At 37.4% G+C, this 13,911-nt stretch overlaps 1 protein-coding gene across 3 annotated transcripts in view; it reads right to left on the bottom strand.

Annotated features, from left to right (window-relative positions):
* Window positions 1-473: 473 nt before the first annotated feature.
* The window catches only part of atp8b5a (ATPase phospholipid transporting 8B5a), a 33,346-nt gene continuing 19,908 nt past the window's right edge, over window positions 474-13,911 (bottom strand). For 2 of the 3 annotated variants that reach the window (XM_079873006.1, XM_079873007.1), the window contains exons 10-28: window positions 12,129-12,287; window positions 11,778-11,866; window positions 10,644-10,831; window positions 10,102-10,310; window positions 9,891-9,937; window positions 9,648-9,813; window positions 9,360-9,548; window positions 9,164-9,279; window positions 8,021-8,185; window positions 7,472-7,583; window positions 7,006-7,111; window positions 6,639-6,780; window positions 5,452-5,635; window positions 4,523-4,746; window positions 4,345-4,428; window positions 3,398-3,643; window positions 3,158-3,296; window positions 2,793-2,923; window positions 474-1,920 (exon numbers count right to left, since the gene is read on the bottom strand). In XM_079873006.1, the coding sequence (XP_079729132.1) occupies window positions 1,600-1,920; window positions 2,793-2,923; window positions 3,158-3,296; window positions 3,398-3,643; window positions 4,345-4,428; window positions 4,523-4,746; window positions 5,452-5,635; window positions 6,639-6,780; window positions 7,006-7,111; window positions 7,472-7,583; window positions 8,021-8,185; window positions 9,164-9,279; window positions 9,360-9,548; window positions 9,648-9,813; window positions 9,891-9,937; window positions 10,102-10,310; window positions 10,644-10,831; window positions 11,778-11,866; window positions 12,129-12,287 (3,017 nt within the window). In that variant the 3' untranslated portion in view covers window positions 474-1,599. The remainder of the gene's footprint in view (window positions 1,921-2,792; window positions 2,924-3,157; window positions 3,297-3,397; window positions 3,644-4,344; window positions 4,429-4,522; window positions 4,747-5,451; window positions 5,636-6,638; window positions 6,781-7,005; window positions 7,112-7,471; window positions 7,584-8,020; window positions 8,186-9,163; window positions 9,280-9,359; window positions 9,549-9,647; window positions 9,814-9,890; window positions 9,938-10,101; window positions 10,311-10,643; window positions 10,832-11,777; window positions 11,867-12,128; window positions 12,288-13,911) is intronic. The other variant, XR_013821406.1, reaches the window with a different exon arrangement.

Raw genomic sequence — 13,911 nt, forward strand, 5'->3', positions numbered from 1 at the left:
TCTTTAAAATGAAAGCCAATTGCAAAGTGTCCAGAATATTCTTTTAAAAACTCACCTTTTCTGTTCAAAGTCATGTGGGTTGAAATGCCTTAGGGTGAATAATTAATGGCAGAATATTCATTTTGATGTGAACTTTTAACATCTGTGTATAAATAGACTTAACTTAATATAACTTAGTATAAACAGTCAAACTTACACGTTTAAACAATATAAAAACAAGTGTAAAAATGCATTTTATTTGTATAAAATGTTTGTTTTTTTTGCTTTTACAGAATGATTTGCATAGTACAGTACAATTTGAGTATGGATATGATATATATTAGTATACAGAGTAAAGCTGAACGTTTCTTTCCTGTATTGAAAATACTTTTATAAAAAATAATTGTACAGTGTTCCCAAATCATATGAACAAACTAATTAAAAAGTAGATTCCTTGTGCTAACATAGATTTTTTTTTTAAAGTCTAAGTCATATGCAAGGCACTATATCCCCCGGTTTCACAGACAAGTCTTAAACCTTAAATGCATGTTGGAGCTGTTTTAACCGAAGGCAACTGAACTCGCACTGGCATATCTTAAAATATGTCACTGCCATTGTTTTGTCTCAAGATGCACACCAGTAATGTTTTTCTAAGGCATGTTTATAAAAGCTACTTAAATGTCCTCATTGAACTAAGGCTTAATCTAAGCCCTGTCTGTGAAACTGAATTTAATACTATGAATTATGTTTTCAAATTGCTCACTTCATTTCTTTCAAGCTCTGAGTTAAAGTTATAACATGAAAAAAAATTCCTTGATCTTTTAAAATGAAAGACTACTGTAAACATATTGTAACCTTCAAAAGTCAAAACCCCTATCTCCTTCTCAAAAAAGGTCTTGCTTTTTATAATGTCACAGTAATGAAAGATGAATACATTAATACAACCCTAAACACCAGAATAGGATATGATTATTCTAGCTGATAACAAGTTGGTAATGATGGCAAGATATGCGTTAAGCCTTTGTCAAGACGTTGCTGTCAGTTACTGTAGCGTGCTACTATGCATCGACTTCCAACAGATCCCAAAATGAATAAAGAGCGGCTGACGTTTATTTTTAACGATGTCCTTGAACATGTCAGTCTAATCTTAACTATTTGAGGGCCGTGGTGTGGTGTATACTGAACTCAGGACTTATGTCAAAAGGCAGTAGTGAACAGTAGTACCTGGAAGAGGAAAAGAACAGGAAACGGTGTTTTGAACTGAGCAATCTAGATCACTCCTTTTTGACTTCCTGTGTGACATCATAGTGGTGTGTTCTGTTCTCTTCAGTCCAGTATGTCATTCCCATAGTAGTGATGAGATTAGAGAGACCAAGTACTCGCTGTCCTTCAGCATTGATGGGTATTTCAGTTTGTTCTTGCTGTAAACCACACATGCATTTAGAGTGTGTCAATGCAAACAAGATTTCGTACATTTAAGAATCATTGTTCTTAGTGTTTGTGTATATACTGCTATATATATCAACATAAAACAGCAGCTGTGAAATTGTCTTCAAGAGTTCAAACCTTGTAAACGGCATTTAAGATTTTGGTTGTAGCGCTGAATTAAAAGCTGCACCCTCAAAAGGAAGAGTCTTTAACAGCACGGAACATCTGCAGTGACGTGGGTTCTACTTTCTGTTTAGGGTTCTGTTCTCGCCCGACCGGGCTGTACCCCGCAGACCGACCTGTGGGCTTAAACCCAGGGGAGCGTCCTGCAGGAGTGAAACCCGTGGAGCTAACAAGTGCAGGTCGCCGCAGGAATCTGCGAGAGGTCACAAGGTCACCATAACCTTGGGCGTGAGAGAAGGCGTAACCAGATCTACGCGTGCTCCTGCGGATGAGCCTGGTGTGTCGCGGGCGGGGAGCAGGCTCCTTCATCGTGCACACCTTATACCTCACCTGTATTTAAGGAAATATTCATTTATTCATAGTTTGTCCATCCATTTCATCAAACACTGAGACAGGTTTATACTCTATTATTCATTACACAAGTTACACTATAATGTGCATATGGCATAATTCCTCTCGTTCTGTCTTCCTTTTTTTATCTCTATCTTCAGCTAATCACAATGACTACATTTACATGCACATCATTAATCAGAATTTGGCAAAATTACGATTTCTACTGAGTCATGGACAAGCTGCAATCCGACTGCCTCATTCCGTGAGAGAAAATCACTGTATTCTGCATAAATTCACTATTCTGAATTTAAACAATACAGTTTCACATTTTTCATCTGCAGAAAATCGATAATTTGCAATATTAAGATATATAAGAAACATCAACGCATTTCTGAAGTGACAACGAGACATTTTGTGGTGTTGTCAGTCACTTTTGAAGCTAAGAAGTGTTCGTCCTAATTAAATTATCATGGAACAAGTAGTGATAAAATTAATAAGTGAGCATACTGTAATGGTAGCATCTCAAATCTCTTGAGAAATAACATTGGGCAAGGAAACATGCATTTGTAGACCAGCAAACTTGCAACAAACTTGTATACAGGAATATTATGATGCCTGTACATATAAAAACCTCATATTCAGAATATGGCTCCATCCTGAATATAGATCTTAAACGGAATTTGATGTGCATGCAAACATAGTCAATTATTAAATATTCAGAGAATACCAATGAGTGAAACGTTTGCTAAAAATGTAATTATAATATACATGGAATAATAATGTAATTTACTGTAATTCTGTAAGTAAATGGAAGTGTGTGTAACAGTATGTTGAAGATTAATAATGTGCTGTGGAGTGAAGTAACTTACCTTGTCATTGATTGTAGGATAAAACTGGCTGCAGAAGAACCGGTAAGCAACCACAGGCAACACACACAGTAGAGCTGTCAATGCAACAGTCAGCCACACGTTGGACTGGTTAAGACAATTCCGGGCAGTTCCTGGACACAACAAACAAACACACAGTATGCACTCTATTTGCACAACTATTAAGTTTTCCTTAACAATTAGTACGCAAAACAGCATGTAATATTTCAACATTTCACATTATAGAATGCAACATTATCGTCACATTACCTTGTGCATTTTATTTCACAGTAGTAAGCTAGTAACAAAAATAATATACATTTAAATTTGTATTTGTAAAAAAAAGAAAGAAAAAAAGTCCTGCTTACCTACAAATGCAAAAGAAGATGGACGTAACCGGAAAAGTCCATCGGTATACATGGCGAAGGTCAATAGAAAGAACATTCCTAAACTTCCCCAAACGTAGAGATGGTTAACAACAGTCCAGTATGAGAGGTCCAGCCCCAACTATAGGGAAGATAGAGCAGAAATTAGTTGAAATTAGTGAAAATGAACCATCCAATCAAATGAATAACACGCAGGCACCCGCAGCGCAAGGTTAAACTGACCTGTACACACACGGTGACGGTGAGGCAGGTTTGAGTAATCAATGCGAATGACTGATAGTCTGCACCATCTCGCCCGTCGTCTCTCGCCGTGTCATGTATAGCGGCGTAAGGCACAAAGAACAGCACCAGAGAGCTGTAACAGCTGTGAAGTGCACAGATCATGAAAGCACGTTTACTGAAGTACTGGCTCAACTGTCCTGGCACATACAGCTGAGGGATCTCGAGACTCCAGCGATCATTCACATCCTGAAGAAACATAAAAAACAATAGTATGTGATATTTCATTTCAATGAAATTGAATAGCATGCTACAAGGTCTCATTCATCTCCTTAATAACACACAAGAGCATGGTGGAGCATATTTTAGTGTTCGTTGAAGAGTAATATAAAAAGAGTCAACTCCTTGCTCTAAAAATATGTCTGTATCCAATATCAATCAGAATTGACATACACAGATATAAATAAATTCCCAGTTATGGTGCATATTCTACATCCCAAATTGTGATTAATACAAATATACGCCAGCCATATGAAATAGCTTGGTTTAAAATTGGTTATGGAAATCAGGTTTAAACATTTACATGACACTTAATATTCAGCAGCAATATTACTGATTTGACTGCACTGATGCTATTGGATGAGAACTCAACTTATCTGGATGATGACAGCACTGTTTTCTGCAGAACTGCTTTATAGCTAATTTCATAAGTGATGTACTTTACACAGTTGTTGAACAAAACTGAATTAACACTGAACTGATTTCAACTGAATAATGTCTTTTTAGAGCTGCTTTACATCTAAATTTAATTCTGTTTGCATCATTGAATCATTATTTTCCCCGTTTATCACTGTGAATCTGCTTTGAATCTTTGACTTGACTGATATAACCCAATTTTGTTTAATGAAGGAACATTCTTATGCATGTAACAACACACACACATATCCTACCTGGTCAAACAGACTCATTCCCAGAACAGGCAGGGCAGTGTATACCAAATTATACAAGGTGATGAAGCCTTCGTCATATACTGTCTAGAGAGAGATGCAAGAATAAAAAACGATTAGTATGTTTATATTAAGCAACGTTTTTGAAAGGGTAATTGCACGGAAAGAAGAACTGGCTCACCTGAGCGGAAAAGCCGCAAAAAAATGCGTACCAGAAGTGCACAAAGGTAAAGGTGAAGTTCTTATAGAAGAAGTAACGCAGGAACTTGCACATGCGCAGGTATGACCATCTCCCGTGTACCAGCAGGAGGCGCTGCAGGAAACGGAACTGAGCAAAAGAAAAGTCACTAGACAACACTGCCTGCATCCCCTCCTGACCGCTGATACCCACACCGATATGAGCCGCTGCAGAGAGAGAGGATACAGGCAATGAGATTCATATAAAACAAAAACAAAATCCTTTGCAACAAGCTGAACAATCATTAACCATTATTTATTACTACTGGATTACTACTTGCATGTCATTTACATAATTTGGTGAGAGGACATTCTTCTAGAGAACATTTTATTGGGCACATAATAAATATATAAATAATATCTGCTAAAAGTACTTTTAGGAGTGCATTAGCATATGGTTTCAACGCTACAGTGTTGTTATTGTAAAATAAAACTTTTCAAAAATCATTTTCTGTAATTGAAAGCTGAAATAAAAGAAAATATATTATTATAAGAATGAAAACTTAAATGAAGGAAACAAACAAAACTACCCGAATACGTGTAAACTGAAGTACTAAAATTGCTCAAATTAACTGAAATAAAATAAAGCTATCGGGGGGAAAAAACGAATAAAAATGACAAAACCAAACTAACATTAAAATGAAAACTGAAAATATAAAAATAAAAACGGATTCAAAATCTTAATAAATACTATAAGAGTACATAAATAATACTAAACACTGCAATGCTACTGACAAGGATTAAAACCTACAAATTCTAATTCTGATTTAATACCCACAGAAACGTTTGGGTATTTTTTTTTTTATCATAAATCAACACAAAGATGTTCCTACGGATGTTTATTTTATTATTCATCTGTAATGCTGAATTCACCTTTAATCATGCTAACATCATTAGCTCCGTCTCCTATGGCCAGAGTGACCGCTTTCTTATATTTCTTGACGAGCTCCACCACCTGAGCTTTCTGCAGAGGAGTCACTCGACAGCAGATGACCGTCTTGCACATGCACGCCGCCCGCAGAAACTCCAGCTCCATGTTGCTCTCCAGAGCGAATGCCTACAAACACAAAGATCACAGACAGTTACATTACAGAGTTACACAGTCACACAATGTTGGGGAAAGTTCCTTTAAAAAGTAATGTGTTACAATATTGTGTTACTCCCAAAAAAGGTAATTAATTGTGTTACTTTGTTTTAGTTTTATTTTACTTCTGCATTACTTTTTGCCACCTGGGCTGGGCTGGGCTTGCTTGTTTTTTGATGAAAATAAAAAAGTTTTATTTTTGGCAAAAAAAAAAGGCCCTTTCCCACCAAAAGTGAAATGAATAAACCTCAGGCTGAAGAAAATGCTAATTTACGGCTGTCCAGTAGAGAGCGTAGCAATACATTTTTTTTTTTTTTTTTGTAAAAATGAAAATTTTTGTCATTCTTGCTTTTTGGTATGGTTGAATTGGATTATCAAAAGGTCAGCAGCAAAGACATTGGCTAATAAAGTGAGATTAAATAAAGTATATTTGTATTATTTAACATATTTACTTATTGCAGGTTTGTGTAATATTCTGAGTTTGCATTTCACTGTTTTTATTTATTTTGAGGAATACTGAATCTGTTTTTGAGCAAGTGAGATGAGTAAATGTCTGCTAACATTTAGTCTAGAACTACAATAACCATCAAGTTAGGTGTCAGTGGATAGAAATGGGAAAACAAAGTAACTTGCATTGCTTATTTGTGTGTGTGTGTGTATATATATATATATATATATATGTATATATATATATATGTATATATATATATATATATATATATATATATATGTATATATATATATATATATATATATATATGTATATATATATATATATATATATATATATATGTATATATATATATATATATATATATATACACAAATCAGTAATGCAAATTATATATTTACACATATATACATAAAAACCAGAAATGAGATAGTGTCACTCTGGGCAGCCACACACATCTCAGTGTCACATTAGGACATTAGACAGAAGAAAGTATAGAGGAGTGATAGAGACTCTTTCTCTCACCAGACTGTGTCCGTTTATCACCAGTCCGTAATCTCCATTTACATTTTCATCCTGAACCACTTTAGGAGTGTTGCCCAGGATAATCTCAGGAATAAGAAATTTATCTTGTTCAGTATCAGGACACATCTTTAGTCGGGCATCCCTTTTCAAAAGAGAAACAAACAGAAATATAAGAACAACAGAAATGAAGTAGAAACATACAACAAATGTCTAAAAACTACATTTTGGATATGAAATTTCATTGAGATCATTTAAATTCCTCAAGAGAACACCCTATTTTTGGAGGCCCACCCAAACGAGTAATGTTTCCTTCGCCTATGCGTTTCAGTACATGATGCAATGATGTCATCTGCATGAGGTATATTACCTCAGCTCCTGTCTGACCTCCTCGGGTGAGTTAGATGTAACTATAAACACGTCGTTCATCTCCTCCCTCAGCAGGTTACATGAGTAGCCAATGTTCTCAGCGGTCTCTATTAGAGAAAGACAGACAGTACATCAGACTTAATAAACAATCCTCCCAAACATGAACAAAAGAGCACACACACATGGTGGGTAATCATTACATTAATTAATGATTATAAATGGCACAAGCACTGAACTCATTATATTACATAATTTTAATCATTGCACTTTCATAAAGCAAAACATGGAGGTTTGAGTTTAGGTCTAAAATAGTCTTTTGGAAAAGATTGTGTTCCTTAATGCCTTCATAAGATGCAAAGTACAGTAAAAGACTTAGGTTTACTTTTGTGCATGTCAGTAAACTCCACACCAGGGATACAGTGAAATATGAAAAGGGGTCACTATTTTAGAATCAAATAATAAAGCACCTTGCTTGTCCCCAGTGAGCACCCAGATTTTGATTTCGGCTTTGGCCAGCTGTTCAATGGTATGAGCAACTCCATCCTGAAGTTTATCCTCTATGGCCGTGGCTCCAATTAACTACACAAAAAGGACAAGATGAAGAAGAGACGACAAGCATGTTAGCCTCACATTCTAAAAAATAGCTAATATTAAGGGTGAATTAAACAGAGCATAAAACTAACCGGTGCTGAAAAAGAAAAGTTCAGTTAAACAAAACCAAACGGCTATAGTGAATATTATGTGTGCTGTCTACAAATGAAGTCACAGACCAAAAGCACAAGAGGTGCAGGCAAATTACATAATATTTACATTTGCTGCGATTTATATGATTAAAAAGAAAATGCTAGCAAAATAATCTAAGAAAAAATGTGTGCTTTTTCATTCTTGGGACAAAAAAATATTTTAAGTTTTAATATTACATTTTTCTATCACATGTTTTAATATCTTATATGATAAGCTAGTCACTTGATATTTTCATACACATATAAAAGGATGGTGCTGGATAGTGTGTATACCATCATATCTTTCTCTATCTCCTCATATAGTTTGTCCAGTTTCTCTTCCCGTTCATCCATGGCCACACTGGACTCATGGTGGCGCTGTTTCCACTCTGAAAAATATTCCTCATCCAAATCCTTATATGCTAGAACAAGAGTCCTCAATCCCTCTCCTGCAAAGTTCTACAGAGTCAGAAAGAAAAATATTCAATCACCATCAAATATAAGTAAACGGGCAAGATATACACAAGTGTAAGTTAGTCTGTGAATGACGGGCATTCAGATTGTGAGGAAATCTTCAGCTGGGTGGCAGGAGCCGCCACTGGCATGTCACGTGACCTGTCAGTGGCTGGCTGGCAGTCTACCTTGGCAAGTTTCAGAAACCATTTATTTTTGGCAGTTTTTGTGTTTTGTGTTCCTCCCTCTCTAGCTCATTTAAAATGCATCTGTTGATATGATTATGTTCTTTTGTATGATTGATGTTTTGGGTCCGGTTATCCCAATCAAATGGCCGTGATCACGACTAGTTGCTTACTGACGCTTTGCTGGACGCTCAATCCAGCTAGCCACGGTAAACAAATATTCTCTGTTTATGTAATCTGTATGAAAAGATAGAGATGTCAGTCGTTCTCATGGCAACTCATTATCTGCTAATGTGAACATGCCTACAGAGATGCGGGAGGACCGCAGTTTGAGCCAGCGGCTCAAATTGATAAGGCTCTGGGGCCCTGTGTCCACAGACAATTCACCCTCCTCAACTTCAAATGACCGCTCTGTTGCAAAGCTACTGGCGTCACTCCAGTCACTCTCCATCTTTGCGAGTCTGACAGCAGCTGTCAATTAATCAGCCACTGTGGGTCTCAGGTGCACACCCTCTATCTCATCCCCTCTATCTCCGCTGGGGTCTGCCCACTTTTCCAGCATTTTTCAAATATTGCCAGTGGGTGGAGTCAGGCTCTGACCAGGGGTTGAGTTACCCTTTAAGAGGTTCTGATTGAGTTTGGGAATTGTTTACGGATTATATAAACAGTAGACAGAAAGCCAAGGCAATTTACAAGGTTTTGTAATAGAGCTAAATTGTCTAAAGTGTGTGAGCACGAGAAAGATAAATATTTTGCGATCTTATCGTGTTCTCACTAGCGCTCTCTGGTGTTGACTCACATTGAGGTGTTCTGTGGTGACCTCCATCAGTTTGCTGCAGGAGGGATGTAGTCTCTCATAAATGATGGTGTCTGCTCCTTTACAGTACAGGGAGAGTTTGCCCTCTGGATTGCGAACTGAAAGAAAACCACAAACCATATGAGAAAGGAGTCTTCTTAATCACTTAATTGGTGCCAGCCAATGCCAGTGTGCATACCAATCACAGACATCCTTTTTCGCACGTTGTTAAAGTCAAGGATGGCTAGCAGCTCATAGCTCCTCTGAATCCCCATCTCCTCTATGGTCACTGTCTCAGGGCTGCGCGAGCGGAACACAAATCCGAAATTACGTGCGGCAGTGACCAGAGCGCCCTCATCAGGAGACTGGGCCTGGTACACCAGAGCACCTACACAGCAAAACAGAAGGGAGAAAATGCAATGCATGTTTTAATGTACACATACATACAGTATATTAAAAGAAAGGAATGTTATACACAATCACTCACCCTCCTTTTTCTCTTCTGCCATAACAGTGTGACAGAGAGCGAGTAATCTGAAGAAAGCATGAACGTCTGGAAGCTCCAGCTTTATAGCCTCTACCAGACTGTGATCATAAAAGAGGAACTTTGGGTCCGCGAGCCGGTTAAAGGAGAAATCCACTGGTGCCATTTCCTATTATAAAACTCGAACTCATTAACCCAGCAAACTCATTATAAAACCTTGTGTTTGTTTGAAACTTTGCTTCTCACCTCTGTGATCTCCAGCCTCTGTCCGCTATAGTGATCGATAACATCTCCTGTAGGGTAGAGAGAAAACACATTTTTAAGTTCAAACAGTATCTGGCTGTTTGATCACGACAGGGGAGTTTTATGTCTCAGGAATCCTGCATTGACAATCTTTTGAAATAATATAGGCCTATAAATATAATAAACAACTGATGCATGTGGGATGGGTCCTGACCATAAGATTTCCCGTTGATGGAGCATTTGTTGAAGGTCATGATGTTCTGGGTGAGCGTGCCGGTTTTGTCTGAGAAGATGTATTTGATTTGACCGAGCTCTTCGTTGAGTGTTGTGGTTCGAGCCTCAGCTGGAGTGTCAGTTCGAGCATGATACATGTTCCTGTCCCAGTTGATGTAGTAACTGTTGCCTAACCGAATCACCTCCATACTGCAACACCAGACACAGAAAATGAAAATGACATTCTTTTCTTAATTAGTGCAACATTTCTGCATCATCAAAACTGACAAACTGACAAAAGTTTAAATGAAAAAAGACAGAAGCGCTGGCGCCAACAGGGCCCAAGAGACCTAGAAATCGTTTGTAGAATATTTCTTCATTTTACATCATAAGGTCTTCATTAAGTACTACAGTTCTAACCCAAGTCATAAACTCCCCAAATATTAAATGCAAAAAACAGATTTTCAATGTGTTCTCAGACTTTTAATACATGTTGGTAGTTTGAATGAATGTTACAAAAAAGTATACATGAACTCGCACTACCTAACATAAAGTGAGATGGGCACCACAGTGTTGAGGATTATAATGTAGGACCAGAAAGTGAGGAACGCTGAAAAAGCTATGTTCTCTTCGCGTGGAAGAAAGGCGTTGAACTTTGACCCTGCCTGGTGTTCCCAAATCCCATTCCCGACAGCCAGAATAATACACATCAGAGCCAGAAGCCCAAAAATCTATAAAGAAAACACAACAGATTAACCTGTTACCAACCTTGCAATATGTTATGAGCAAATATAGACTTTAAATTATTTTATTATTTATTCATTCTTTGTTCTGTTCACTTCTATTGTCTATATACACTACTTTTTTGGATATATTTAAAAACATGATTTATTACTGTGATGGCAAAGCTAAGTTTTCAGCAGCCATTACTCCAGATCCTTCAGAAATTCCTTCAGTTGTGCTACTTAAAGGTTGTATCAGTGATTTCAGGCCCCCAAAAAAATTATCACATTCATCTAATCTTTCCTAACGATCCGCTAGCTGCCCGCCCCATAAGCATGCCGTCAAAAAAACGCATCTCTGTAGGCAGCCTAGGCTCTGAGATCTGCACACAAAAACAATTGGTTTCACCAACCACTCAAAACCAAAACAAATAGTGTTCCAACCAATCACCGACAGGGGGTGGGTGTTGTGAGGTTTTGAGCCAGCTTCTTCTTCAGCTCCGACTTCGAGTGCAGCCATGCACGAGCACAAAACCTCACAACACCCACCCCCTGTCGGTGATTGGTTGGAACATTATTTGTTTTGGTTTTGAGTGGTTGGTGAAACCAATTGTTTTTGTGTGCAGATCTCAGAGCCTAGGCTGCCTACAGAGACGCGGTTTTTTGACGGCATGCTTATGGGGCGGGCAGCTAGCGGATCGTTAGGAAAGATTAGATGAATGTGATCTTTTTTTTTTGGGGCCTGAAATCACTGATACAACCTTTAAAGCTTTTGTGGAAGCAGTGACATGTTTGTACATGATTTTTTGATAAATAGAAAGGTCATAAATAACAGCATTTATGTGAAATAGAACTCTTTTGTAACATGAAATCTCAATGCAGCATGCATAATATATCAATAAAAAATTACAAATAAAAACGTGAAAGAGATCTGCAGATTAGACATTCAACTTACAAAGAGCACCAGTACATTCATGAGTCGATCAATGCTCGTCCTCTTAAAGGTGCTTTTCCCACAGTTTTGCATCAACTTGGTCTCTGGGCCTGAAGAACCAACACACTATATGAACCACAACACTTTTTCTTTAGTAGTACAATCTACTATAATGAATCCAATCATAAATCCAGTGTGATTATTTATTTAAAAGGGTCAGTTTTTGTTTAGTCTGTTAAGTCTATGGACTGGCAAACCATTTTACACCCTCAAAAACATACATCACACATTCTCTGTAGTAATAAAGAATAATTGAACTGGGACACCAGACAGCTCCAGAACACACATCACACTTCTATCTGAAATAATTACCAGCAAACAGCACCAGGCCAAAGCACCAGTCTGTGTTTCTAAGAGTGCAGCCCCTGAGCAGGACTCGCTCGTTGTCCAGGGAGTATTTCTGTGTGTCGAACGTCAGTGTGCCTGTAAATCGATCCAGACGGTTGTTAGGAGGCTCACAGCACACCTCCCCTGAAGAACAGAGAAGACCGGAGGAAAGTGTTATTTCTCTGAGACTTTAGAGTTCTTGGTTATGTTTAAGTAAAGTTAACTTTTTCATGGACAGCATACTGTTGCTCAGATAATTTGGTCTTGGAAAAATGTTGCTTTTGACTTATGGTAATAGCCTACACTTCTGAGCACAAAATGAGAACATTGGAATCTCTTTTGAATTTGTAAGATTACTAGGGGTTTTATGGAAGTAAAATAATACTTTTTGATACGAATTTGAACCACTGAATTTGTGGAAGCGAATTTGTAAAGCAAAATAAAATGGACCGAAAATTGCCTGTCGAATATTTTGGAAGTGAAATCTGAAAGGTGAATATGGAAATGTTTTGAATTGAAATATTCACAGCTTAAATATACAACCATGTTGAATTTCAGCCCATAAAAATGCAAGCCCTAAAAATACAATGCATTAAAATACAAACAGGGTTAATGCAATGCATCAAATAGTGCAATTCAACAAGCTTTTTTGTTTCAAAAACATTTGTCATTATTTTAATTCCATTGGTTTTGCTTATAGTTTCATCACGTTATCTAGAAAAATAATTTGACATATCAAAGACGCAATTTGTTTTTTTATTTTGTATCAGCTAACAAACCTGAAAATGTGGATTCACTAGTTGCATGATCATAAAAGCCAAATGTGAGAAAAGAAGATTTTGAAAGTTTAGTTGATTGCCGACTCAAGTCATTACAATTAATATCTGTGTGGAGGAGAGATGCTGGAAGAATAATCAGACCGGGTGGGTTCAGTGACTGTTTACATGTCCTGTAGAGCTCTGACTTCACAGATTTCACATAGATTTGCATCACATTCACATCGGCGCGCCCGAGATCTCGGAACAGTCAGCATGTCATCATTCACAGTAAGAATCAATGATGCCACAACATTGCACAGCTTCTGGTTGTGAAACCGCCGAGATTTAAATTCCCGAAGAAATGGGATAACCTTTTACAGGTGAGAATGTGATGTTTTGTATTTTTATATGCAATAAATACAGTATACTCAATAATACAGGTTTTTAAACAGTGGTAACTTTTTAATTTTGTGTTAGCTGACACCTTCGTCTTGTATTGTGTTAGTTTAGTAAAATCATCTCCTGAAATCTATTGCAGATATAGATATTCATACATGCATCTAACTATGGTTGCAGACACTCAGTCAACTCGCTCTCGAGTGTTTACGGACCGGCTTTGACCATTCCAAGATGGCGGACAGCTTATATATTCGGCCCATTGAAAAAGCTGCTAATGAGGCATCTATATATATATGAGATTTCAGACATGCCCCTCCCCCTTTGGCTCTCCGTGAATGGAAAGAGTAGGATCACGGAGGAAATGCGACAAATGACAAAATATCACAAACCACACACACATCTTCAATGTGTGTTTATCACCATTTTCTTAAGACATCATTTCAAATTTATTCTCGAAATTAAAGGGTTAGCCCACCCAAAAATGACATTTCTGTCATTAATTCCTTACCCTCACGTCCTTCCAAACCCGTAAGACCTTCATTCATCTTCGGAACACAAATGAACACATTTATGATGAAATCCGAGAGCTTTCAAGGCCCAGAAAGGTAGTA

This window comes from Squalius cephalus, assembly GCF_949319135.1.
Source record: "Squalius cephalus genome assembly, chromosome: 5".
Taxonomy (NCBI): Eukaryota; Metazoa; Chordata; class Actinopteri; order Cypriniformes; family Leuciscidae; genus Squalius; species Squalius cephalus.